This window comes from Stegostoma tigrinum, unplaced genomic scaffold, assembly GCF_030684315.1.
Source record: "Stegostoma tigrinum isolate sSteTig4 unplaced genomic scaffold, sSteTig4.hap1 scaffold_103, whole genome shotgun sequence".
Classification (NCBI taxonomy): domain Eukaryota; kingdom Metazoa; phylum Chordata; class Chondrichthyes; order Orectolobiformes; family Stegostomatidae; genus Stegostoma; species Stegostoma tigrinum.
Genome location: NW_026728055.1, coordinates 318,645 through 344,332, shown reverse-complemented (window position 1 = coordinate 344,332; position 25,688 = coordinate 318,645). Strand labels below are relative to the sequence as shown.

General features: G+C 43.6%; 1 protein-coding gene across 1 annotated transcript in view; it reads right to left on the bottom strand.

The window, feature by feature from the left end:
* LOC132207575 (utrophin-like) overlaps window positions 1-25,688 on the bottom strand; it is a 101,369-nt gene that overhangs the window by 2,743 nt on the left and 72,938 nt on the right. Inside the window, exon 3 of the mRNA XM_059643530.1 lies at window positions 19,456-19,666. Within this exon, the coding sequence (XP_059499513.1) occupies window positions 19,456-19,666 (211 nt within the window). The remainder of the gene's footprint in view (window positions 1-19,455; window positions 19,667-25,688) is intronic.

The window sequence follows — 25,688 nt, the reverse complement described above, 5'->3', positions numbered from 1 at the left end:
TACAAAGTTGGTTTCTTTCGTAAAGACAGAAGCAAAAAACTCATTTAGGGCTTCCCCTACCACCTCAGACTCCACACACACAAGTTCCCTATGCTATCCCTGATCGGCCCGACTCTTTCTTTGACCATTCTCTTATTCCTCACCTCAGTGTAAAATGCCTTTGTGTTCTCCCTAATCCGTTCTGCCAAGCCTTTCTCGTGCCCCCTCCTGGCTCTCCTCAGACCATTTTTGAGCTCTTTCCTCGCCTGCCTGTAATCCTCTAGAACTGAGCTTGACCCTAGCTTCGTCCACCTTATGTAAGCTACATAGAACATAGAACAGTACAGCACAGAACAGGCCCTTCAGCCCACGATGTTGTGCCAACCATTGATCCTCATGTAAGCACCCTCAAATTTCTGTGACCATATGCATGTCCAGCAGTCTCTTAAAAGTCTCCAATCACCTTGCTTCCACAACTGCTGCTGGCAACGCATTCCGTGCTCTCACAACTCTCTGTGTAAAGAACCCGCCTCTGACATCCCCTCTATACTTTCCTCCAACCAGCTTAAAACTATGACCCCTCGTGTCAGCCATTTCTGCCCTGGGAAATAGTCTCTGGCTATCAACTCTATCTATGCCTCTCATTATCTTGTAAACCTCAGTTAGGTCCCCTCTCCTCCTCCTTTTCTCCAATGAAAAGAGTCCGAGCTCAGTCAATCTCTCTTTATAAGATAAGCCCTCCAGTCCAGGCGGCATCCTGGTCAACCTCCTCTGAACCCTCTCCAAAGCATCCACCTTCTTCCTTTTGATGAGAAGCTCCACAGCTCTCATCATCCAAGGTTCCTTTATCATACCCCTTCTTGCCTGTCTCAGAGGGACATATTTACTCATCACTCACAACAACTGTTCCTTAAACAGTCTCCACATGTCTATAGTGCCCTTACCATGGAACAATTGCTCCCAGTCCATGCTTCCCAACTCATGTCTAATCGCATCATAGTTTCCTCTTCCCCAATTAAATATCTTCGCATTTTGTCTAATCCTCTCCTTCTCCATAGCTATGTACAACGTGAGGCAGTTATGGTCACTATCACCAAAATGCTCTCCCACCACAAGATCTGAGACCTGCCCCGGCTCGTTTCCGAGCACCAAGTCTAGAATGGCCTCTCCCCTCGTCGGCCTGTCAACGTACTGAGTTAGGAAACCCTCCTGAACACACCTTACAAAAACAGCACCATTCAAATCTCCTGCTCGAAGGAGGTTCCAATCAATATTGGGAAAGTTAAAGTCACCCATTACAACAACCCTACTACGTCCGCACTTTACCAAAATCTGCCGACCTATGCTTTCTTCAATCTCCCTGCTGCTACTGGGGGGCCTGCAGTCAACCCCTAACGAGGTGACTACTCCCTTGCTGTTCCCAATTTCTACCCACACTGACTCGGTAGGCAGATCTTCCTCGACAATGGAAGCTTCTGTAGCTGTGATACCCTCTCTGATTAGTAGTGCTACACCGCCTCCTCTTTTTCCCCCCTCCCTATTCTTTTTAAATGCTCTAAACCCTGGAATATCCAGCAACCGTTCCTGCCCCTGAGAAACCCATGTCTCTGTTATGGCCACAACATCATAGCACCAGGTACTGATCCATGCTCTAAGTTCATCACTTTTATTCCTGATACTCCTTGAGTTAAAGCAAACACACTTTAACTGATCCCTTGGTTTCTTCCCGGGAAAATCCTTCCCACTAGCTGGTCTACCTCTTGCTACTGCCTCACCTGCATCAACTCTCACCTCCGGTATACAGCTCAGGTTCCCACCCACCTGCCATACTAGTTTAAACCCTCTCAAACTACTCGAGCAAACCTTCCACCCAGGACATTGGTCCCCTTCTAGTTCAGATGCAACCCGTCCATCTTGTACAGGTCCCACCTTCCCCAGAAGGCATCCCAATTGTCTACATATCTGAAGCCCTCCCTCCTACACCAGCTGCGCAGCCACGTGTTAAGCTGCGCCCGCTCCCTGTTCCTCGCCTCGCTATCTCGTGGCACCGGTAGTAAACGAGAGAACACTACTCTGTTCGTCCTGCTTTGCAGCTTCCATCCTAACTCTCTGAAATCACTTTTTATATCCTCAATCCTTTTTCTGGCTATATCATTAATCCCAATATGTAACACGATTTCTCGCTGTTCGCCCTCCCTTTTTAGAACCTTATACACCCGATCGGAGACGTCCTGGACCCTGGCACCAGGGAGGCAACATACCTTCTGGGAATCCCGATCCTGACCTTTAACGTGCGTTTCCTCAGCTGTGGTGGAGTGATGACCCTCATTCCCCACAGGAGACCTCCTCCTTGTATAGATAGTTCTAGCTTCCACATGACATGTGGTTTCAGTTCCGGTTGCTCCATTTGCAGTACCACACCCACCACTCACGTAGTCGTGGGTTATTTTGACTGTCTCTCTTAATTTGTCCTACCGTTGCCACAGTGTTCCCTACTTGCTCAAAGTAGAAAATGTCTACATAAGGACTGTTTGTTGTCAACTCATTTGGCAAGGGTAATCTAAAATCCTTCAGCATTCTCTCCTAAGTGTCTGATTTACAGCATCCCACAGTGAACTTCAGTTTTTACTTTTGAAGGGGACTTGTATAATGCCATGGCATCAATGATATGGCCTTAGTATTGTATGGAAATCTTTTTTTAAAAATCACAGTCAGTTTTCCTCACTTCTTCAAATCTAACTTGTGAGGATGCTCTTTTTTAGGTTCTCCCTGTGAGTAAAATATTGTCTTGGTAACACTGGACTCCTTTCAATCCACTTCAAATCTGATCCATGGCATGTTCGAATAATCCAAGCACAGATGGATTTCAAATGGAAATCTCTTGTTTTTGAATACTACTTTACGTGTCACAATAATCAAGTATTCCCGTGACTTAGGATCTCTATTCATCTGGAGATAGACTTGACTAAGGTCAATCTTACTGAAAAGCAGACCACTAGCTGGTCCAACAAGTAGGTCATCGATTACAAGCAAAGCATACTGCTCAGCACATAGTGCTGGATTAGTAGCGAACTTGTAAGCAACGCAGATGTATACTCCATCTATCAGTGGAATGATAGGTGTGGGCCAATCATTTTTGGATTCAAGGATTCCAATCTTGACCAGTGTCACTCAATTATGGTCATAGTGTCATAGAGGCGTACAGCATCGAAACAGAACACTTTGGTCCAACTCATCTACGCGAACAGAATATCCTAAATTAATCTAATCCCATTTACCAGTATTTGGCCCATATCCTCTAAACCCTTCCTATTCATGTACCCATCCAAGTGCTTTTTAAATATCCTAATTGTACCTGCTTCCACCACTTCCTCTGGCAGCTCATTCCTTACACACACCATCCTCGGCTTGGAAAACGTTGCCCCTTACGTTCATTTTAAATCTTTCCCCCTCACCTTAAAGCTGTGCCGTCTAGTTTTTGACTCCACTACTTGAAGGAAAAGACCTTGGCTACTCATCCTATCCATGCCCCTCATGATTTTATAAACCTCCAAGTTCTCCCCTCAGCCTCCAAAACTGCAGGCCAAGTAGTCTAATCAGCCTCCCCATAGCTCAAATCCTCCACCCTGGCAACATCATTGGAAATCCTTTCTGAGCCCTGTCAAGTAGGTTTAATTCTGCCTCAACCTTTAGTCTGATTGCACGAGGCACTGATCCTGCCTTGCAACATTTTGCTTGACTCTCATACTTGATTTTCAATTCGACAGAGGTCTTCCCCATGTCTCCCAGATCCCGATGAAAATAATGGCACACTTCTTTAGAATTTTGCAATGAATCAGTTTCAGAATCTGACAAGCAACTCAGTTCAACCCAACTGAGTTTGATTTTTTTTCCAGCCATGGTCCTCCCAGTGAAACTAGCAGATTATCCATGCTGTCATTGTACCATGTAGATTTTTTTCCTACTCTTCACTTTCAGTATTTTTGCTGTACTCTGTTCATATTTCTTTCTCAAACACACCCATTCAATGGGCCCTTTATTGCCGCAGTTTCTGCATACGACTAATTTATACCAGCAATTTGCTGTTGAGTGAAGTGCTCTTTCACACCAATGGCAGTTGTAAGTCTGTGTTGGTGCTCATCTCTCAGCTGCCACTATTCCTACCATTTCTTCATAAGTTTTGAAACCCGGTTTCTCTAGCAGTACCAGGCTCCTCAGGCAACCAAGGACATTCCCACACCCTGCCATAATACCAGGAACAATGGATTCACTGGGTGGAGGAATTTCAGGTCTCTTTACTATAAAATATTTAACAGCTGATCTGTGGCAAGATCAAACAGGGACAGCAGGGATTTATGAAAGGGACAGAGGGAAATCACACTTGAAAATTTTTAGGGGATTCTTTGTGGATGTAACTCATTCAGTTGATGAGGGTGGAACCACTGGATGTGGTTTCTTTGGGCTTTCAGAAGGCTTTTAACAAAATCCCACATAAGAGATTAGTGCTTTAAATTAAAGCCCATGGGATTGCCGTAGTATATTGAGATGGAAATAAAACTGGTCAGCAAGTATCAAAGGATTGGAATAAATGGTCTTTTTCCAAAGGCAGACTCAGGTGGTGTGTCACAAGGATCTGTGCTCAGACTCCGGCTACCCACCTATTCAAACGAAGGAATCAAATGCAATATCTCCACATCTGCAGGTGACACAAAGCTGGATGAGAGGGTGAGCTGTAAGGAGGATGCAGAGATGCTTCAGTGTCATTGGGACAAGCTGAATGACTGGGCAAATGTGAGACAGATACAGTATTACACGAATATATGTTAGATTATCCACTTTGGGAGCAAAAACGGAAAGGCAAAAACTGAATGGATATAAATTAAGACATGGGTATGTAGAATAAGATCTGGGCAAACCTGTACTTCAGTCATTGAAGGTAAGCATGCAGGTGCAGCAAGCAGTAAAGATGGCAAATAGCAGAAGGGCCTTCATAGTGAGAGAATTTGCATTCAGGAGTGGGGATGTCTTGCTGCAATTACATACCAAGAATATTACGTGCAGTTTTGGCCTCTTTATCTGAGGAAGCACACTCTTGCTCTAGGGGCAGTGCAGCAAAGGTTTAGCAGACTGATTCCTGGAAGGCAGACTGGCATATTAGGAGAGGTTGCGTCAGATAAGATTATACCACTGGCATTCAGAAGAATGAAGGGGCTTCTCATCGAAGCTTAAAATTCTTCCAGGACCAGTCAAGTCAAATGGAGGGCAGATGTTCTTGATGGCAGGGATGTACAGAACAAAGGAGTCACAGTCATTCTTCATACCCTTAAACGAAGATGAGGAGATATTTCTTCACCCAGAGACTGATGAGCCTACAGAATTCACTACCACAGAAATCAATCAATGCTAAAACATTGCACAGTTTCAAAAAGGAGTTTGGGTTTAGCACTTGGAACTAAGTGGATCACAGGATATAAGGTTAAAGGAGGAACAGGCTACTGTGTTGGATGATTGGATATATTCATAATGAATGATAAAGCAAGCCTGAAGGGCCAAATGGCCCATTTCTCATTCTACTTCTTATGTTTCCGTGGAAAGTGAATGGCCACAAACTTGGCAGATGGAATATAATGTGGAAAATGTCAGGTTGTGCACTTTGGCAAGAAGAATAAAAGAGCTATCTGTTATTAAAATGGAAAAAGATTGCAGAAAGCTGCAGTACAGGAGGAATTTGGAGGTCCTTGTGCATGAATCATAAGAAGTTAGCAACCATGCTCAGCAACTAACAAGGAAGTCTCCTGTTGGCCTTTAGAAGGAATGGAATAAAAGAAGAGGGAAGTATTGCTAAAACAATACAAAGTACTAGACAGACCACATCTCAAACACAGCAAATACTTTTGGCCCTTTATCAAAGGAAAGAAATCTCAACATTGGAGGCAGTCCAGAGAAGGTTAACTAAGTCGATTCTAGGTACAGAAGGATCTTCTTTCTAAGGAGGTCTCATAGGTTGGACTTGTACTCTTTAGAATTTAGAAGAGTAAAAGGTTACCTTATTAAAACATACAGGATTCTTAGGGGACCTGTTAGTGTCGATGCAGAAAGTTTGGTTCTTCTTGGAGGAGAATCTACGGCCAAAGGGCATCATCTCAGAATAAGGCGTGACATATTTAAGACAGGGATGAAGATGAATTTATTTCCTTTGTGGGCTTGATTTTGTGGAATTGTCTACTCCAGAGGCCTGTTGAAGCTGGGTTACTAAGAATATTCAAAACAGAGAGAGCCATGATCTGATCGAATGGTGAAGCAAATTCAATGGGCCAAAAAACCTACTTCCATTCCTTCATTTTATGGCTTTATGACCCCTACATTCCTGGGTTTTTCAGTCCTCACACACTCTTTGGAACAATGTGTTTCGAGTATTTATTGTTTGCCACTATCCCTTTAGTTAAACTGCTTCACCTCATGCATCGTTTTCTTTTTCCTTGGACATTTCCCATTTTATATGGGGTAACACAATGCAAGTTGATCAACGACAACAACAAGCGAAAAGTTGCTGGAAAATCCCAGTAGGTCTGGCAGCATCCGTGAAGGGAAAAATAGAGTTAACGTTTCGGGTCTAGTGACCGAACTCAGAACAGTGAGCAAAGATCACCACTCTTTGCAATTATCATCTTTTGATTTCGTAGATATATCTGCCACTAACCTAACCCGTCGATCCAGGCTGAGGATTCATTACCACACAAGTTTGCTTTCCTGCACTGAATACTGGGTCCTTCTGTCTCGGAGTGAGAATCACACCGACATTTCTGACTCAGAAGGAGGGCCACTGCTGACTAAACCACACTGTATCCCAGATCCCCTCACATTTTGCTGTGTTGAACTCTACCTGCCATGTCATTTCCCATTCTGTTGGCCTATTGCAGCTGATCGGAATCATCCTCATTGTTTGGGCTCCTGCAAGCTTGGCAATCGTGGTAAATTTTGGAACTTCACGCTGTATTGCTCATGTTGAGGTGTGCAATATTAAGATGGTAACTATACCAGGGGATTTCAACTTCCTCAACATTGTTTGGGATAGTCATAATCAGTGAATCATACAATATATGAGGCCCTTCAACCCACTGAGTCTGCGCTATCAAGGACATACTATTATATACACTAGACCCACTGTCAACACACTAGGTCATAGCCTTGAACGTAATGACACGTCAAGTGCTTTTTAAAGATTCTGAGATTTCCCGTCTCAACTATAATCCCAGAGAGTGCATTTCAGACCCCTCTGGATGAAAAAGGTTTTCCTCTAATCCCCTCTAAACCTTTCTTTTTAAAATAATGTCCACCTTGTTATCGAGTGTAAAGTGCACAGTGTAAAGAGGAGTTGGATTTCTAAATACGTGTTCAGCAGAGTTTATTGTGTCAACATATGGAAGGTCCATCAAGGGACAGTCCAGTCCCAGATCTAATTCTTGAGAACAAAGTTGCCAAGGTGTTTAAGGTGGTAGTGGGGAGAATATAGTGATAGCAACCACTGTTATGAAAAGGAAAATGGTAGATTGCAAAAAAAAAATTTTGGATCGGAGGAAGGCAGATGTTATTAAAATAAAGGAGGATCTGACCAAAGTAGACCAGGTTCAGCTACGTCTGGCAAATTCTACAGTAGAAAGTGAACGTGTGATTGGGAAGAAAATGGGGAAAGCAGAGGCCCAACATGTTTCCTTTGGGATGAAATTTGGAAATAACAAGACAAAGAACCCTGGATGTGTAGGAATATTCAGAATTGGTTAAGAACAAAAAAAAAAGAGGCTTTTAGTAGGTACAAAGGGAGCAAATGATGGAGGCCTTAGTGGAGTATAGAAAGCTCAGAGGGAACTTGAAGCAGTTAGGAGGAAACAGGCGCATGAAAAAACATGAAGATAAAATTTGACAGATCCCAAGATATTTCACAAGTACATTTAGGGGAAGAAGATAACCAGAGAAAGAATGGGGCCCATTAGGGTCCGGGGGAAAACTTTATACCGTACAGAAGGACACTGGCAGAGTGTTTCACTTTAGTCTACATTCAAGAGGAGGAAGATGGAGGTAGAGAACTTGGGGACAGGGACTGAGGTACTTGAGCAGACTGACACAGGGAGTGAGGCTTTGCTAGGCCTAAAAGTAGATAATTCTCTAGGTTTGAAGGGGTTGTATCATATGCCACAATAAGAGATGAGAGGAAATCACAGGGGCTCTGACCCAAACTTTGAATTCTTCTCTGGCTACAGGGGAATTGGTAGAGGACAACTAATGTGGTACCATTTTTCAAGGAGAGAGAGAGATACACCAGGAATTACAGACCAATGAATCTCATATCAGTGGGAGGGAAACAACTGGGGAAATTCTGGAGGAGAGAATTCATCTCCACTTGGAAATGTAAGGTTTGATCAGCATGGCTTCATCAAAGTGAGGTCACACTTCACAATTTTGATACAATTTTGCGAGGTATGTAGGTGCCCAGATTTTCACAAGGGTTTTGATGAGCTATAACACATTAGGCTACTTAATAAGATAATAGTCCATGATGTTGCTGTTGTATATTATCAAGAACAGAGGACTGGCTCACTCATAGAAGACAGAATTGGGACAAGGGAGGCATTTTCAGACTGGCAACCTGCAGCTAGCGGAGCGCCGCACAGATTAGTGCTGGGGACACAATTATTTATGAAATACATTAATGCCTTGAATGAGGAAAGAGAATATACTGTAGCTGATGACACAAAACCATGTGGGAAGGCAACTAGTAAGGATTAATCAAAAAGTCTGCAGAGAGATATTGACAGGCTAAGCAAATGGGCAAAAACTTCGCAGATGGAATATAATGCAGGGAAATCTGAGCTAATGTATTTTGGCAGGAAGAATAGAAAAGCTGGTTATTATTTAATGGAGAATGACTGCAGAAAGCTACGGAACAGAGGGATTTAAATATTCTCGTCTACGAATCACAAAAAGCAAGCATCCAAGTTCATTGGGTAACGAAGAAGGCAAATGGAATGGAATATAAAAGGTTTTGTTAAAATTGTACGAGGCAATTGTCAGATCACAGCTGTAACACTGAGAACAGTTTTGGGAGAAATATCTAAGGATGTGGAGGAAGTTCAAATAAGTTCTAGGAGGTTAAGAAGATTGAATCTGTTCTTGTTGTAATATAGAAGAATGAGATGCCACCTTATTGAAGCTTATAAGATTTTTGACAGGGTAGATGCAGAGAGTTTGTTTTCCCTTGTGGGAGAGTCTAGGACCAGAGGGCATAATCTCAGAATAAGGGGTCACACATTTAAGATAGAGATTGGGAGGAATTTCTTCCCTCTGAGGGTTGCAAATCTGTGGAATTCTTTGCCACAAAAGACTATTGAGGCTGGTCATTAAGTAAATTTAAGGTTGAGATAGACAGCAGATATTGGGAAAAGGCAGGAAAGTAGACTGGAGAATTAACTGTTCTGCCATGGTCTCTTTGAATCGCAGAGCAGATTCAAAGGGCTGAATGGCCTATTTCTGCTTCTGCGCTCTATGCTTATATTGCAGCTGATGCAGTTTGTATGGATTTCAAAAACGCCTTTGACAAGGTCCCACATGTGAGACTGATATTAAAGGTAAACACATCTGGCACCACTGGCTATTACGGCAAGGTAGTTCTAAAATGGCACAGTGGTAAGAGACAGAGCACAGAGGTAGAAGGCTGTTTGTGCGACTGGAAGCTTGTGTCAAATGGCGTACTGCAACGTTCCATATTGGGTCCCTCATTGTTCGTGATATATACAACATAATGAGATATAGATGGGTTGGTCAGATGAGCAGATCAGTGGCAGACCAAATTTAATCCTGAAACATATCAGGTGATGCACATCGGAAGAAGTCACAAGACAAGGAGGTACTCAATGAATGGCAAGACACTAGGAGGCTTAGGGGACACAGACGGATTATGGGGTGCTTGTACACAGAACCTTGAAGGTGGCAGGACAGGTTAACAGGATGATTAAGAATGCGTACTGAGAACTTGCCTTTATCAGTCATGGCACAGATGGTTTCAGCTGGAAGGTTCCGTTGGAATTGTATAGAACTTTAGTTAAGCCAAAGTTGGAATACTGTATGCAGTTCTCATCACCACACTGTTGGAAGGATGTGATTGAATTGGAGGGGGTGCAGAGATTATTCACTAGGATATTGCCTGGGGCGGAGCACTTTAGCTACGGAGACTAGCTGGATAAGGTCAGATTGTTCTCTTCAGAGCAGAGAAGGCTGAGGAGGGACGTGACTGAGGTGCAGAAGATTAGGAGGGGCAAGGTTAGGAAGCAGCCGTATCCTTAGTTGAAGGGTCAATAACAAGGAGACACAATTATGAGGTGAAGGGCAGGAGATGCAGAGGGGATTTGAGGAAAAATATTTTTACCCAGAGGGTGGTGGTAATCTGGAATGCACTACCCAGAAGGGTAGTTGAGACAAGAGAGCTCACAACTTTTAACAAGGTACTGGGATGAGCACATGAAATTAAAGGTTATTCTCCAAGTGCTGCAAAGTGGGATTAGCGCAGACTTGATTGGCTGAAGGGCCTTCTGTATGCCATATTCCCAAATTCAAATCGTGCATCTATCTCCAAAAATCAGTGTCCTCATACTTGGCAAACTGCTAATAGCGATCTTCTCATCTATTTACCATAACTTGCTGCTTCTGTCCTTCAGCCATCTTTTTTAACCAAATTTGATAGTGACCTATATATTCCATGAATCTCAATTTTATAAATCAATCTTTTATATGCACCTTCCCCTCATCCTTATCTCGGAAAGATTGCACTGCTTCATGAAGGCAGGCTAAAGTAATTCAGCATTACAGCCATACTCTGGTAGTATAATGACAGCATCAGTGACAGTACAATAAGTGCCTCATATCAATTGTTTCAAAACTGGGTTCTACAGTAGAGAGGTAATTTGAGATCTACAAATCAAATCATCTGTCATAACTTGAGATTAAATATATTGGAAAAAAGCACACTAACTAACGCGAGCTTCAATGGTGATAAATTAAATGTAACTAATTGGAACAGTAATATTCCTCATCCAACCTTGCTAAGCAATGCCTCTCTGCACTGATAGGCTGGAAAGCTGCAGTCAAGAACAGATATTCACTATTTATCATCAAGTCGGAACAATTCTGGAATGCTTTTATCTGTCATGAATGTTTAATTACTGCAATTTGAAACGCTCAACTATATGTAAATCATGAATATGTGATGTTAAAAATATACAAAAGGATCCAGCCCTTTTCTTGATTTATCAGGCGAACAATAGAAGAGCATTTGCATAAAGTGGATATACATTATGAGTGCCCTTATCAAACACCAGTCCAGGGACTGACAGATATCACAGTTAGAAGCAAATACACACATCGGGGCAGCACAGTGGCTCAGTGGTTAGCACTGCAGCCTCACAGCACCAAGTACCCGGGTTTGATTCCAGCCTCAGGTAACTCTCTGTGTGGAGTTTGCACATTCTCCCCGTGTCTGCGTGGGTTTCCTCCGGGTGCTCCGGTTTCCTCCCACAGTCCAAAGATGTGCTGACTAGGGGGAGTGGCCATGCTAAATTGCCCAGAGTGTTCAGGGGTGTGTGTCGGTGATAGGGGGATGGGCTGAAGTGCCTGTTTCCATACTGTAGGGAATCTAATCTCATCTCCATGATAACCGTCAGGAAGTAGCTTTTTAAAAAGATGATTAGAACACTTCTTTACATGTAGCCCTTGGTCTTATGAATATGCAATTAATAATAGATAGGTTAGGTTAGTGATTGCTATTAATATGAAGGCATTCAATCAAAAAGGTTCGAGAACGATTGCCTACCTTAAAGGTTAAACACTGGAAGGAGCTCACATTTAGAAGGTAGAAGGAACTATGCAAAATCCATCAGATACTTGGAGAATCACCGAGCGATACAAAATATACACTGCTCCTCAAATGGATTCAAAGAGGAAATTGGTTAATATGTTAGAGCATTTGGGGTCATAGCAACAAGGAGCAGGAGTAGCAAGGACAGTATTTGCTGCCCATCCCTAGTTCCTCCAAATTGTTTGACTATTTCAGAGTGCAGTTAAGTGTCAACCACATTATTGTGGATCTGGAGTCATATGGAGGTGAGATCAAATAAGAATGGCAGAGCTCCTTTCTTAAAGAACATCAGTGAATGAGTCAAGTTTTTATAACGGTGAATAGTGTAACAGTGATGGTGTAACCATCACTGAGACCAGCTTTGTTTATGATTATATCAATTTGAGCATGTGTTGGATAACTGGCCCCATCAAGCCTGCTTCACCATTTAAGAAGGTCGTGGCTGACTTGACTGCAATCTCGGCTCCACATTCCCACCTACCCCCAAAATTATATTGAACTGAATTCAAATTCCATCAGCTGTTACAGTGGAACTTAAGCCTATACTCTACAGCATTGTCCCAGGCCTCCGGATTACTAATCCTGTGACATTAATAGTGCTTCACTGACTACCCCAGCATGTCAATCCCCGTCCTGAGCATACTTCTTGGCTGAGGCTCCACATTTTCTGGAGTACAGAATTACAAAGTTCACCTCTCTGTGAGTGAAGAGGTTCCTCATCTATCGCTGTTGTTACATTTTATTCTGAGATTGATCTCAAGTTCTACAGCCTGATCTCTTAATTCAAATTACAATCACCTGGCTTTTCAAATGCCCTGTCACATTATCCTTGCCAAGAGATTGATTGTTCATGGTTATGTACAGCATGTCCATGTTGATTTTTCTTCATTTAAGTGCCGTCACCAACCTTACAGACACTACAAATGCATTTGGTCAATGGGAGAGGTTGAATGAGCAAAATTGGACCTTCATTTCTTCCCCACCCCAGCCTCAAAAGGTTTTGTCTTCATTTCAAATTTTTCACATCAAATGGATAATTCTGTACCTTTCCGGTCCCGTCAAGAAGTGCATCCTACCCAAATTATCCTGAGTGTCTCATCTTAAAAATTAGAATATCTTTTGATATCCTCACTGTGGAACAAATCCATTATATACTTAACATAGGATTCAGGTCAAGTTTGTTTTATTCCCCACTGTTTGTTTAACTTCCTGGCCAATGCCCCACGATTTCTCAGGAAACTATTAGTCTATCTCTGTATCAGAACATCTTCAAAAAACTAATACTTTCTCCAGATCTTGATATAAAAACTGGCGAGTTTCGGTTCGAGATGAGTTCCACAGCACAAAATCATACTTGAACCTTTTAGCCATATAAATCATTTGACAAGCAGATTCTAGGGAGTCAATCTGCAGGATCAAGTGACATCTGAAATGCTGTACATTTACTGCAAACAGTCAAGTTCAGTTTTGCTGGCTTCCACAAATCTTTGACAGCATGGCCGTGGGTGTGAATCACTTAGGTCTGGCCAAATCAGTAAAATCCCACTCCTTTTCTCATCTGAACACTGCCCCAGAGCAATATCATGTGAAAGCACTGCGCTTTCCACATACATGGTGGCAATGCCCAGATCTATCCACCCCCTCATTCATTTCTTCCACTGTCTCCACATAGCCGGATAGTTTCCATCTATTAAATCTTGAACAGAACGAAGCCATTATCTTTGGTCCTTGAAAGGAGGTCTGCTCGCTAGCTACCGGTTTTCGTTGCACCCTTTGTTATTTTGACCCAGAGTTTAAATTCTGACCACATAGGCCTGATGTCACAAAGTCTACTTATTTTCACATCCACAACATTCGGCCCGAGGTAAGTCCGTTAGTTTTGAAACCCTACCGCATTGATTAACTGTGGTGTTGGGGGCCAGGGAATTGGACGTCCTGGAGGAGGTGGAGGGCGTGGGTGGTGTCACGGACGTAGGTAGGGAGTTCCTGGACCAAAGGGGAGAAAATGGAGTCCAGATAGGTGGAGATGAGTTCAGTGGGGCAGGAACAGGCTGAGACAATGGGTCGACCAGGGCAGGCAGGTTTGTGGATTTTGGGAGGGAGATAGAAACGGGCCGTGCGGGGTTGAGAACAATGAGGTGGGAGGCTGTGGGTTGGAGGTCCCCTGAGGTGATGAGGTCATGAATGGTGTGGAGATGATGGTTTGGTGCTCGGGTGTGGGGTCATGATCGAGGGGGCGGTAGGAGGTGATGTCGGAGAGTTGGCGTTTGGCCTCGGCGATGTAGAGGTCAGTGCGCCATACTACCACTGCGCCACCCTTGTCTGCGGGTTTGATGGTGAGGTTGGGGTTGGAGCGGAGGGCCGGCCGTTCTGCGGGGGAGAGGTTGGAGTGGGTGAGAGGGGTGGAGAGATTGAGGCGGTTTAATGTCTCGACGGCAGTTAGAGATGAAGAGGTCGAGGGAAGGTAGGAGGCCTGGGGGTGGTGTCCAGGAGGAGGACTTGTGTTGGGAGCGGGTGAAGGGGTTAGTGGAGGGAGGGTTAGGTTCCCGGTTGAAGAAGTACGCGTGGAGGCGAAGGCGGCGGATAAACTGTTCTATGTCCAATCGTGACTGGTATTCGTTGATGTGTGGTTGTAGAGGGACAAAGGAGACCTCCTACTAAGGACTAACCGTTCGTCCTCAGTTAGTGGGAGGTCTGGGGGGATGGTGAACATGCGGCAGGGTTCAATGTGACTGTCTTCACTGGGGTTGCTGGCTGTGAAGGTTGTGGGCGGAGCGATGAGGTCGTCGGCCGTGGGCGGGGTTCCGTCGGCGTCGGCCGTGGGCGGGGTTCCGTCGGCGGTTGGAGTATCGGGGTGGGCGGCAGCAGCTGCGGTGAGGGTGGTGTGTGTGGTGTTGTAACTGGAAGTGGAGGCGATGACTGCAGCAGCGGTCCCGGAAGTGGTGTGGCCGGCGGAGGCGAATGTGACATCATCGGTTGGGGTCTCCGGCCGTGTCCTCATGGTCAATGGGGGCAGGGACAGACTCGGGATTTGGGAGGCACAGGAAAGTAGAGTTCTGTTTTCACAGGTTGGAGTATAATAGGATAAAGTACAATACACCAAATCTTCTTTGGTACCTTTTCCTTCCATAAAACTGCTTTTCGTAGATGCACACGGAATGCATTTTATACACATTTAAAAATTTCTAAGTTCAACACGCCAGTTCCAGCACTTGGACTTGCATCTTCTTCATCATCACAACAGAACAAAATAAAGACTCACTCTTTGCAAGTCACGTTTTCAATTTTTAGTGACAAGGTGTAGTGCGAGAACTGCTCACTTGATGTTAAAATCTCTTAACTATGTACCTATATATTTCAATCCTGTGAAATATGTGGAACGAGTTCAAGAAAAGGATTAATTTTGTTGCTCTGGGAGAGAGCTGGTACAGATAAAGTGGTTGAATGGCCTCCTCCCATGCTAAAAATGTCCATAACTGTTCTTGGCGCTGCTGAATTAAAGTGGGCATCCTTTCATTATGACTGTGAGACGCAGCATGTTACGATAGATGGCATAATGGAGAAATCCTTTGTTATTAATGAATTTTTCAGCACTAGGCATCCTTCCGAAGTCAAATGTTCAACGAAAACCTGTTGCACTGACTTGGTTCCAAACATTTATAATGTGGAGGTGCTGGTGTTGGACTAGGATAGACAAAGTCAGAAGTCACATGGCATCAGGTTATAATCTGACAGGTTTATTTGAAATCACACAAGCTTTTGGAGTGCAGTCCCTTCATCAGGTACGGTCAGAGAGGAAAACACACAGACACACAATTCATAAGCAGACAGATCAAAACAGCAGACAACTGGTGTGAGTGGAGTGTCAGATAATAAGTCTTCATCCAGGATGTTTGTTTATTTGCAGATATTTTGTTGAAGAAGCACACAACTTGTAGTTACAGTCAGTCAGTGTGGCATCTTATAAATTCTTGCTTTTGAAATAAAGGTTAAAACTCTAAGACAGATTCTGAACACAAGCCTCGAAACTACAAGTCAGAGTCTGACCTGAGATGTCACCTTTTGTACATTCCTGTTGCGCTGCCTGATTATCATGACAGCACAGCACTGACATTGACTTTATAAACACTTTGCTTGCCTCTGACACGCTTGGTCACCTGTATAGAGTTATTATCTGACACTCCACTCACGCCAATTCTATGATCTTTTGATCTCTCTGCTTATAAGCTGTGTCTCTCTGTGGTCACCTCACGAACTGCACCTGATGAAGGGGCTGCACTCCAAAAGCTTGTGTGATTTCAAATGAACCTGTTGGACTATAAGCTGGTGTCATGTGACTTCTGACTTCAAACACTTATAGAATGTGTTTTCAATCCTACCGTGACTTGACAATAAGCCAACTTCTTAAAATTTATAAAATGAGAAATATGTCTAACCTTGAGCCTTTAAAAAAGTAAATATTACAACCATAGTACAGTCAGGCAGTAAAGGCAGAAGGAATGATTTAATCAACTGTGTCTGACACCACACAATTAATCCCCCTTATGGAAGAAAGGTTGGCTGCGTTCTCTTTCTTCAGGAACATCCAGCTGATACCACCTTACTACTGCTTGTTTTATTCATCTGGTGTCCCATCTAATTCCTTTCAGTCTTGGTCAAACCCTCATGTAATTTATTTCAATTTTCAATAAAATAAATTTAACTTTATATTCCACAACTTTAACATTTCCTTTTAAGGTTTGAACGGTTCACTTAGTACACTGTACAGGTTTTGGAAATAATTGGAGAACATGGTGGAAAAATCAAGATATATTGACAAGTAAACAAATGGCTAACTTCTGTTTCCTTGTCAGTGAAGCCTTTTGAACAGAACATAAAGTTGCGGAACTCTGGAGAGACAACAATTTAAAACTGGGAAGACCACTGTTTGTGGTCCCCACACCAATCTCTATTCACGACCTACTGAGTGCATTACTCCTCCTTGGCAACAATGTAATGTTACGCTTGTCTCAGCACAACCTTGGCATCTTGTTTATCCCACGATGAACGTCCGACCACACATTCATGCAATCCCGAAAGCTGTCTCTTGTCTTGGCTCATTAGCAGTGAAACCTTCAACTGAAACTACTTCACTTCCAGACCTGACAATTCCAATGCATTCCCTGCTAGAGTCCCACATTTGCCCATTGAACACTTGAGGTCGTCAAAACTCCACTGCCTGAGACTCATCTTGAACCAAATCCTATTCTCTGTGCTTTCTACCTAACTGATAGTATTAACAGTAATTTTATTAAATTCTCATTTTTGTTTCCAAATTGTTCCTTGGCTATGCCTATCGCTATTTGGATAATCTCCACCAGTCCGACCATACTTCAGGGTATCTGCACTCGTCTAATTATGTCCTCTTGCCCACTCTTGATTTTAAATGGCCTATCGCTATTTGGATAATCTCCACCAGTCTGACCATACTTCAGGATATGTTTGGTTGCCAAACATTTAATTTTGTAGGCTTCAAACCCAACAAGAGACTTCCTCCACCTCTTAGCCTCTGTACCTTTCCTGTTTTAAGGCACTTTTTAAAACAATCCTCTTTGATCAAGCTCTTGATCATCAGAACTAAGAACTTAATAAGGCTCAAAGATAATAAAATGTGAGGCTGGATGAACACAGCAGGCCAAGCAGCATCTCAGGAGCACAAAAGCTGACGTTTCGGGCCTGGACCCTTCATCAGAGAGGGGGATGGGGGGAGGGAACTGGAATAAATAGGGAGAGAGGGGGAGGCGGACCGAAGATGGAGAGTAAAGAAGATAGGTGGAGAGGGTGTAGGTGGGGAGGTAGGGAGGGGATAGGTCAGTCCAGGGAAGACGGACAGGTCAAGGAGGTGGGATGAGGTTAGTAGGTAGCTGGGGGTGCGGCTTGGGGTGGGAGGAAGGGATGGGTGAGAGGAAGAACCGGTTAGGGAGGCGGAGACAGGTTGGATTGGTTTTGGGATGCAGTGGGTGGGGGGGAAGAGCTGGGCTGGTTGTGTGGTGCAGTGGGGGGAGGGGATGAACTGGGCTGGTTTAGGGATGCAGTGGGGGAAGGGGAGATTTTGAAACTGGTGAAGTCCACATTGATACCATATGGCTGCAGGGTTCCCAGGCGGAATATGAGTTGCTGTTCCTGCAACCTTCGGGTGGCATCATTGTGGCAGTGCAGGAGGCCCATGATGGACATGTCATCAAGAGAATGGGAGGGGGAGTGGAAATGGTTTGCGACTGGGAGGTGCAGTTGTTTGTTGCGAACTGAGCGGAGGTGTTCTGCAAAGCGGTCCCCAAGCCTCAAGGCTCAGTTGTATTCTGGGATCGTTAATACTCATTCCGGATGCCTTCAAAAGTTTCCATCCATTAAAGAGATTATATAAGTGGTTGAAGTCATTGCACAGCAGAGGGGGGCAAATTGGGGAGTTATTTCAAAGAGCTATGATATGCCAGAAGACCTCCTTCCACACGCCAACTCTGATTCTACAAACACAAAAATGATTTTCAGACTTGGGAAGATCCTTCAAAAATGTCACAAGTAACCAGCTTTTGGGCAGAGTAGAGTTGCTGAGATGATAGACCAGGATTTAGGGGTACCAGTAGTGATAATATACTGAACACAATAAAATTTTGAGGTTGTAGAATGATGAGGTCTTCAGCATTTTTGACACTTTGACCATTTTCCTTCCTCTTCACAGAACAAGTCAAATAGCGGCAGCTCAATGTTGCGTGGCCGCTCAAGCCTGCTCCACCGTTGATGATGATTTTGGCTGGTCTTCCACATCAGTTAAACTTTTGCTCATATCTCATCCTCTTTTCAAAACATTGATCTATTCACGTGTAGTATCCCTCTCGCTAACTTCATGTGAATTCATTCCAATCACTGAACTCCTAACGCTGACTCACCCGAGATCAAAAAATTCAGCTGAGATCAAGGACTGATCTAGCCTGTATGGCTGAGCTGGCTTTTAAAAGGTTTGCCAGTGAGAAACATTCATTAAAAAAAATACAAATGCATGGATTGCTCTCCAATCCTAAACTCTATTCAAATTCAGTTGACTGAACGGTTGGTTTGTGATGCAGAGTGATGCCCTGCAAGAGAGGGCTCAATTGCCACACCAGTGAGCTTACCACAAATGATCTTTGCCTCAAACCCTCTACTTGCCTGAGGCATGGTAATCTTCTGGTTAAATCATAACCAATTGTCTCTCTCTAAGGAGTCGCCAAATGGCGTGGTAAGACTTTTCCTTTAATCACGATAACATGGCAACAAGTAGATAACTCAGCTGATGTCACTGACTAATAGAATCCTCAACTATACTAATATTAACGATGTGATATCATCAGAAGGCATGCTCAACTAAGTTTTAATTTGCAAATTAAGTTAACAACCATTCAATCAATATCACTGAAGTACTCATATTACTGATCGTCTCGATACAACATTGTGGTTACATCTGTTCATAAGTGAAGTGTAATGTAATTGCACTTACTGTGGTTTTATCAATGTGACCCTGCAATGAGTCAATAAGCAGTTCACCCACAGGTTGCTGATCAGTGTGGACCCCCTCAGCTGTTATCACATGAGCCTCAAGATCATCCAGAGCTTTCTGCAGTTCTTGAAGTTTCTCCAACGCCTTTTCCACCTGTTTCTGCCAGTTGCTCGCACGGGTTTTCAATTGCTCCCAATTTTCCTTCACTTCTATTGACTGTTTGCGGACAGCTTTGGCAATTCTCTGGGCTCTCTCTTCCAGGGTAGGTTCTGGAAATATGAAGTGCAAATAATTTATCAACTATTCATGACTTTGATCAATGGAACTTCGGTTTTCTTTCTAAAACCCTTTCCTTTAAAAGGTCTCTCTGGACTTTCTCCTGAAATTGGGAATATCTAGTATAAGACTAAAGATTTTATTCATTAAAAATTTATGACTACCAAGGAAACTTTAAAAAAGGAAAAGGATTAGAGTGACTAAATGGGTAAAGTTCTCAACAAAAGACATGAAAAATCCGTTCAGGATATCTTTCGTAGCTATGAAACAAGCATCCAACATAAACCAACTTTCATCTTTCAGGGCTGGCAAGTTAGAATGATAAACTCTAAGTCTACCCTGCATAGTTAACTCAAGAACTCACTTAATGAGGTTGTTAAGAGATATAGGGATAACAAAGTGAGCAGCTGAATGAACACAGCAGGCCAAGCAGCATCTTAGGAGCACAAAAGCTTCCATGTTGGGCCTAGACTCTTCATCAGAAAAGGGGGAGGGTGAGGGGGAGAGGCCTCTGAAATAAATAGGGAGAGAGGGGGAGGCGGATCGAAGATGGATAGAGGAGAAGATAGTTGGAGAGGAGACAGACAAGTTAAAGAGGTGGGATTGAGCTAGTAGAGGTGAGTGTAGGTTGGGGAGGTAGGGAGGGGATAGGTCAGTCCGGGGAGGATGGACAGGTCAAGAGGTGAGGTTGGTAGGTAGGAAATGGGGGTGTGGCTTGAGGTGGGAGGAAGGGATAAGTGAGAGGAAGAACAGGTGAGGGAGGCGGGGACGAGTTGGGCTGGTTCTGGGATGCAGTAGGGGGGGGGGAGATTTTGAAGCTTGTGAAATCCACATTGATACCTTTGGGCTGCAGGGTTCCCGAGCAGAATATGAGTTGCTGTTCCTGCAACCTTCAGGTGGCATTGTTGTGGCACTGCAGGAAGCCCAGGATGGACATGTCGTCGAAGGAATAGGAGGGGAAGTTGAAATTGTTCGCGACTGGGAGGCGCAGTTGTTTATTGTGAACCGAGCATAGGGACTGCTTTGCAGAACACCTAAGTCTCTCCTTGGTTTCCACGATGTTGAGGAGGCCACAACGGGTCCAGCGGATGCAGTATACCACATTGGTAGATGTGCAGTTGAACATCTGCTTGATGTGGAAAGTCTTCTTGGGGCCTGGATGGGGGTGAGGGAGGAGGTATGGGGGTACGTGTTGCACTTCCTGTGGTTGCAGGGAAAATGCCGGGTGTGGTGGGGTTGGAAGGGAGTGTGGAGCGGACAAGGGAGTCACGGAGAGAGTGGTCTCTCCAGAAAGTAGACAAGGGTCGGAGGAAAAATGTCTTTGGTGGTGAGGTCAGATTGCAGATGGTGGAAGTGTTGGAGGATGATGCGTTGTCTCCAGAGGTTGGTAGGGTGGTATGTGAGGATGAGGGGGTTCTCTTTTGGTGGTTATTGCAGGGGCAGGGTGTGAGGGATGAGTTGCAGGAAATGAGGGAGACACGGTCAAGGGCGTTCTTCACCACTGCGGGGGGTTGGGGGGGTGGGGAGGAGTTGCGCTCCTTGAAAAACGAGGACATCTGAGGTGTACGGGAATGGAATGCCTCATCCTGGGAGCAGATGCGGCGAAGGCAAAGGAATTGGGAATAGGGGATAGAATTTTAGCAGGAGGTGGGTGGGAGGAGGTGTATCCTAGGTCGCTGTGGGAGTCGGTGGGCTTGAAATGCATATCGGTTTCTAGGTGGTTGCCTGAGATGGAGATAGAGGGGTCCAGGAAGGTGAGGGAGGTGTTGGAGATAGTCCAGGTGGACTTGAGGTTGGTGCCCGAGATGGAGACATATATAGCTCCATTCATATTCACAAATCTCTGTTTCAAATCGAATCTTCTGAAGCACGTATGCAATTTTTCATTGTCAATTAATGTTGGAATGTTGATTGCACAGCAAAAGTGTTTCAAGAGACTGATTGGCCTCAGACTTTTTAGCCAATTGTATTTGGCAAGTTGACGTTCAGCACTTCTGTAACAAGTCCAATCCCAGTAAGTGGAGCAAATGGCATGGTCAACATTTCAAAAAAATACAAGAGAGAAAAATTAAGACAATGGCCTGCGTGTTTCGCCCGATTACAGCAGAGGCATTAACACATACTAGTTTCCATTAATTTATCTCTGAATCTACCAAGGAATGAATTCTTTGACAATGTCATGACAACATTGAGACATTTGGCAAGCTCAGGGGCAAGGGGACTGGTTCAGAACTGTACACAGAAACGTAATGAAATGCTGAAACACTGTATGGTGAGAATGGTACGAACAAGGAAATGGTACTATTTCATCTGTATCAATGCGTAGTTGGAATACACATGGTTTGAACCGGCACCAATGCAAAATTGAACAGCCATTGCGTGACATAGCATGTGTTCAGAATGAGGAAGAGATGAAGCTTAGTTAGGATTCATTTCACTAAAATGAATCTCAACTAACTAATCTAATTAAACAAGGCAGTTTTACATACAGAACGCTGGTTTACAAACAAAATCTGCACTAATTGACTTCCAGATCGTAAAATGAAAGCTGTTGATCTCAAACTTTGATTATAAACAAAACTGAAAGATGAAGTGACAATATTGGATTCAGGATTACAAACTGGCATCGGGGATTCAGCAACTGATAGAGACCATCCATGTAGTTAATCTTGAATTGGCAGCATTACAAGTGACCAGGACAATACCTGCTCTATAAAAATAAGAAACAGAAGACAACTAAGATACAAAAATGTGACATTCAATTCCAATTACAAAATACTTTAAGCAAACAATTTTATTTCATTCACATATATTATCTGCAATAATATCCATTTAATATTGGTTCTTCCAAACTGTTGCAGCACTTTGACATTAAAAGAATATTCCATCACAAGTATTGCTTGCAATAAAAATCCCAGCATGTTCTGAAATCCTTAGAATAAAAGTATTTCAATCCGATGGTGCTCCTGCATTATTCGTCAGTTCCCCACTCAATGGGTATGTTCTGATATGCAGGAAACTTCTATTGTTCGATATGGGGACGGGTATTTACTTGGCATTGTTCTCATGGAGGCAGCACTGACAGATTATAATTTTCTTCCTGTGGGTTTTGTAGTCCAGATTTTTCTCTCCTCCATTATATTGCATTAAAGATCAACAACATTCACCATTTCCTCAGTTTGAGAACCTACCATGTTAAAAAGTGACCAATTAAATTGTTGCATTGCCTTCAATTTCACAAGGACTGAACTAATCTGCTGCTTCCGACACTGATTGCAAAATTAAACCATGAATTGAGAACAAAAACAGCGGGATTTTGTACTTTCTGTTGTGGCAAGTTTGGAAATAGAGGACATTTAATCAGGTGGAAGGATGGTACCACCTCCAATTCTGCTTAGAGCCAGATTAAATCCATGGTGAGAAGACTTGTCCATAACTTCCCAACTTCATTGCGAGTTAAAGTCCCTAACTGAGCAACTGACGCACACATACATCATCCCACAACTGGTATTGACTCAACAGTGGGCAAGGGTGTCACCATTAAGAAATGTAACAGGCCTTCAAAGGCATTCAATGTGCAACATCAAGAAGGGGAAGCGGCGTGCTAATGGTGGTTCACTCAATCCTGGCCCGAGATCTAGCAATAATCGTAGGTTGGTTGCCATGGTAACAGAGATCATCACCTCCCAAGTGACACTGCTGCTCAGTACACCTGCTGGGTTCTGGTTAGCCAACAGCTCATGGCGAATGAAATCGCACCAGATCGGCCGCCGGTCTATTAAGTGCCAGAGGGGAGAAAGATGTAGCTGCCGACGCATGAGAGGAGCAAGGTCAGGATGACATACCCCTTGAGGGCAGCGACCTGAGGCTGGTGTTCCCCTGAAGGGAAGATGGTTGGGGCAAGCCGTTCCCTCATCAGTTCTCGAGTCAATGGCCTAGACCCTCGTCGCTTCCACAGGATTCCATCCAGAGGCTAAACAGCTGCCTATTCATCAGTGCATGCAACTTCTTCAACTCTGATTCACAGCTGGGCCTGCAGGTAAATCTGCAAAACCACTGTCCCAGAGTACAGTTTCTTTGCATAAAAGGCACATTTTCAAGCTAGGAAGTCAAGGTCAACCAATCTCTTCCAACATTTAGAACTTTTGATGTTGGAAGTCAGTCAAGTACAAAGTCGCAGCTCATCAGGAACTAAAACAAAGTTGCTGGAATAGCTCACCAAGTCTGGCAACATCTGTGATGGGAAAAAAAAGCAGCGTTAACACTTTGGGTGCGGTTACCATTCCGCCACTCATCAGGCATGTTTATTACTGGAATATTAATTGAGTAGAAACTAAACAAAATTGGATAAAAGGCAGGAGATGGAGAGTGGTGATGCAAGGAAGTTTTCCATCATGGAGACCTGTTGCCAGCAGTGTTCCACAGGGATCATTGCTGGGTCTGCTTTTGGTTGTCATTTATATAAATGATTTAGATGAGAATATAGAAGGCCTGGTTAGTAAGCTTGCAGATGATACCAAAATCGGTAGTACAGTCGACAGCGAAGAGGGGAAATGCCAGTTTTAAGGAAAGGTCACCGGACCTGAAACGTTAACTTTGTTTTTTCCTTCAAAGATGCTGCCCGACTTCCTGAGCTTTTACAGCAACTTTGTTTTTGTTCATAATTTACAGCATCTGTAGTTCTTTCGGTAGTTAGGAAGGTGTTTCATTACTCAGACCTTTGAGGAGAAGAGTTGGAATGCCATGTAGAAGTTGTACAGGATATTAGTGAGGCCTCTTCCACACTGTTGTGTCCAATTCTGGTCAGTGTTCAAGGAAGGATATTATTAAGCTGGAGAGGGTTCAGAAAAGATTTACCAGGATGTTGCCAGAAATGGATGGTTTGAGATTTCAGGTGAGAATAGACTGGGGCTTTTTTCACTGGAACATAGGAGGTTGAGGGGTCACCCGATGAATGTTTATAAAATAATGAGGGATCTAGATAAGGTGAACGCCAAATGTCTTTTCCCTACTGTGGAGGATTTCAAAACTAGGGGGCATATTTTTAAGATGAGAGGAGAAAGATTTAAAAAGGAAATGAGGGGCAATCTTTTTACACAGAGGATTGTTCTAATGAGTTTTGAGAAGCTTTGTAGCTCAGGTTGAGGTTCTGGATGTGAGTTTGCTCGCTGAGCTGGAAGATTCGTTTTCAGACGTTTCGTCACCATTCTAGGTAACATCATCAGTGAGCCTCCGACGAAGTGCTGGTGTTATGTCCCGCTTTCTATTTATCTGGTTAGGTTTCCTTGGGTTGGTGATGTCATTTCCTGTTCTTTTTCTCAGGGGATGAGAGATTGGCTCCAAATCAATGTGTTTGTTGATGGAATTCCGGTTGGAATGCCGTGCTTCGAGGAATTCCCGTGCATGTTTCTGTTTGGCTTGTCCTAGGATGGATGTGTTGTCCCAATCAAAGTGGTGTCCTTCCTTATCTGTATGTAAGGATACGAGTGATAGTGGGCCATGTTGTTGGATTGTTCATATGTGGAATGAACTTCCAGAGGAATTGGTGAATGTGGGTACAGTTTCACTATTTAAAAGACATCCAGATAAGTACATGAATAAGAAATGTTTGGAGGGATATGGCCGAGTGCAGGAGGCAGGCAGGACTACTTTAGTTTGGGATTATGGTCAGCACGGACTAGTTGGACTGAAAGGTCTGTTTCGTGTTGTGTCACTCTATGATTCTATAAATACAATTTTATTTAAATGCTAGCGTTATCTTCTTTAGCACTGATCAAGGGTAGGTTATGGACAAAATACAGCTTTGTATTTAGTCTGATCTCAGCTGTTTAAGGAGACTGGTGAAGTCTTTCTTGTCAGAAAAGTGGCCTAAAAAGTCATAAACAGGAAACAAATACAAGATTGGGTTGCCTCTTGAGGTTAACCACAGATCTATGTAAATGTCTGGCTCACATTCAGGAGGACTTTGCAATGTGTGACTTACTGGTGTTTTATACCACTACAACAATTGAATAC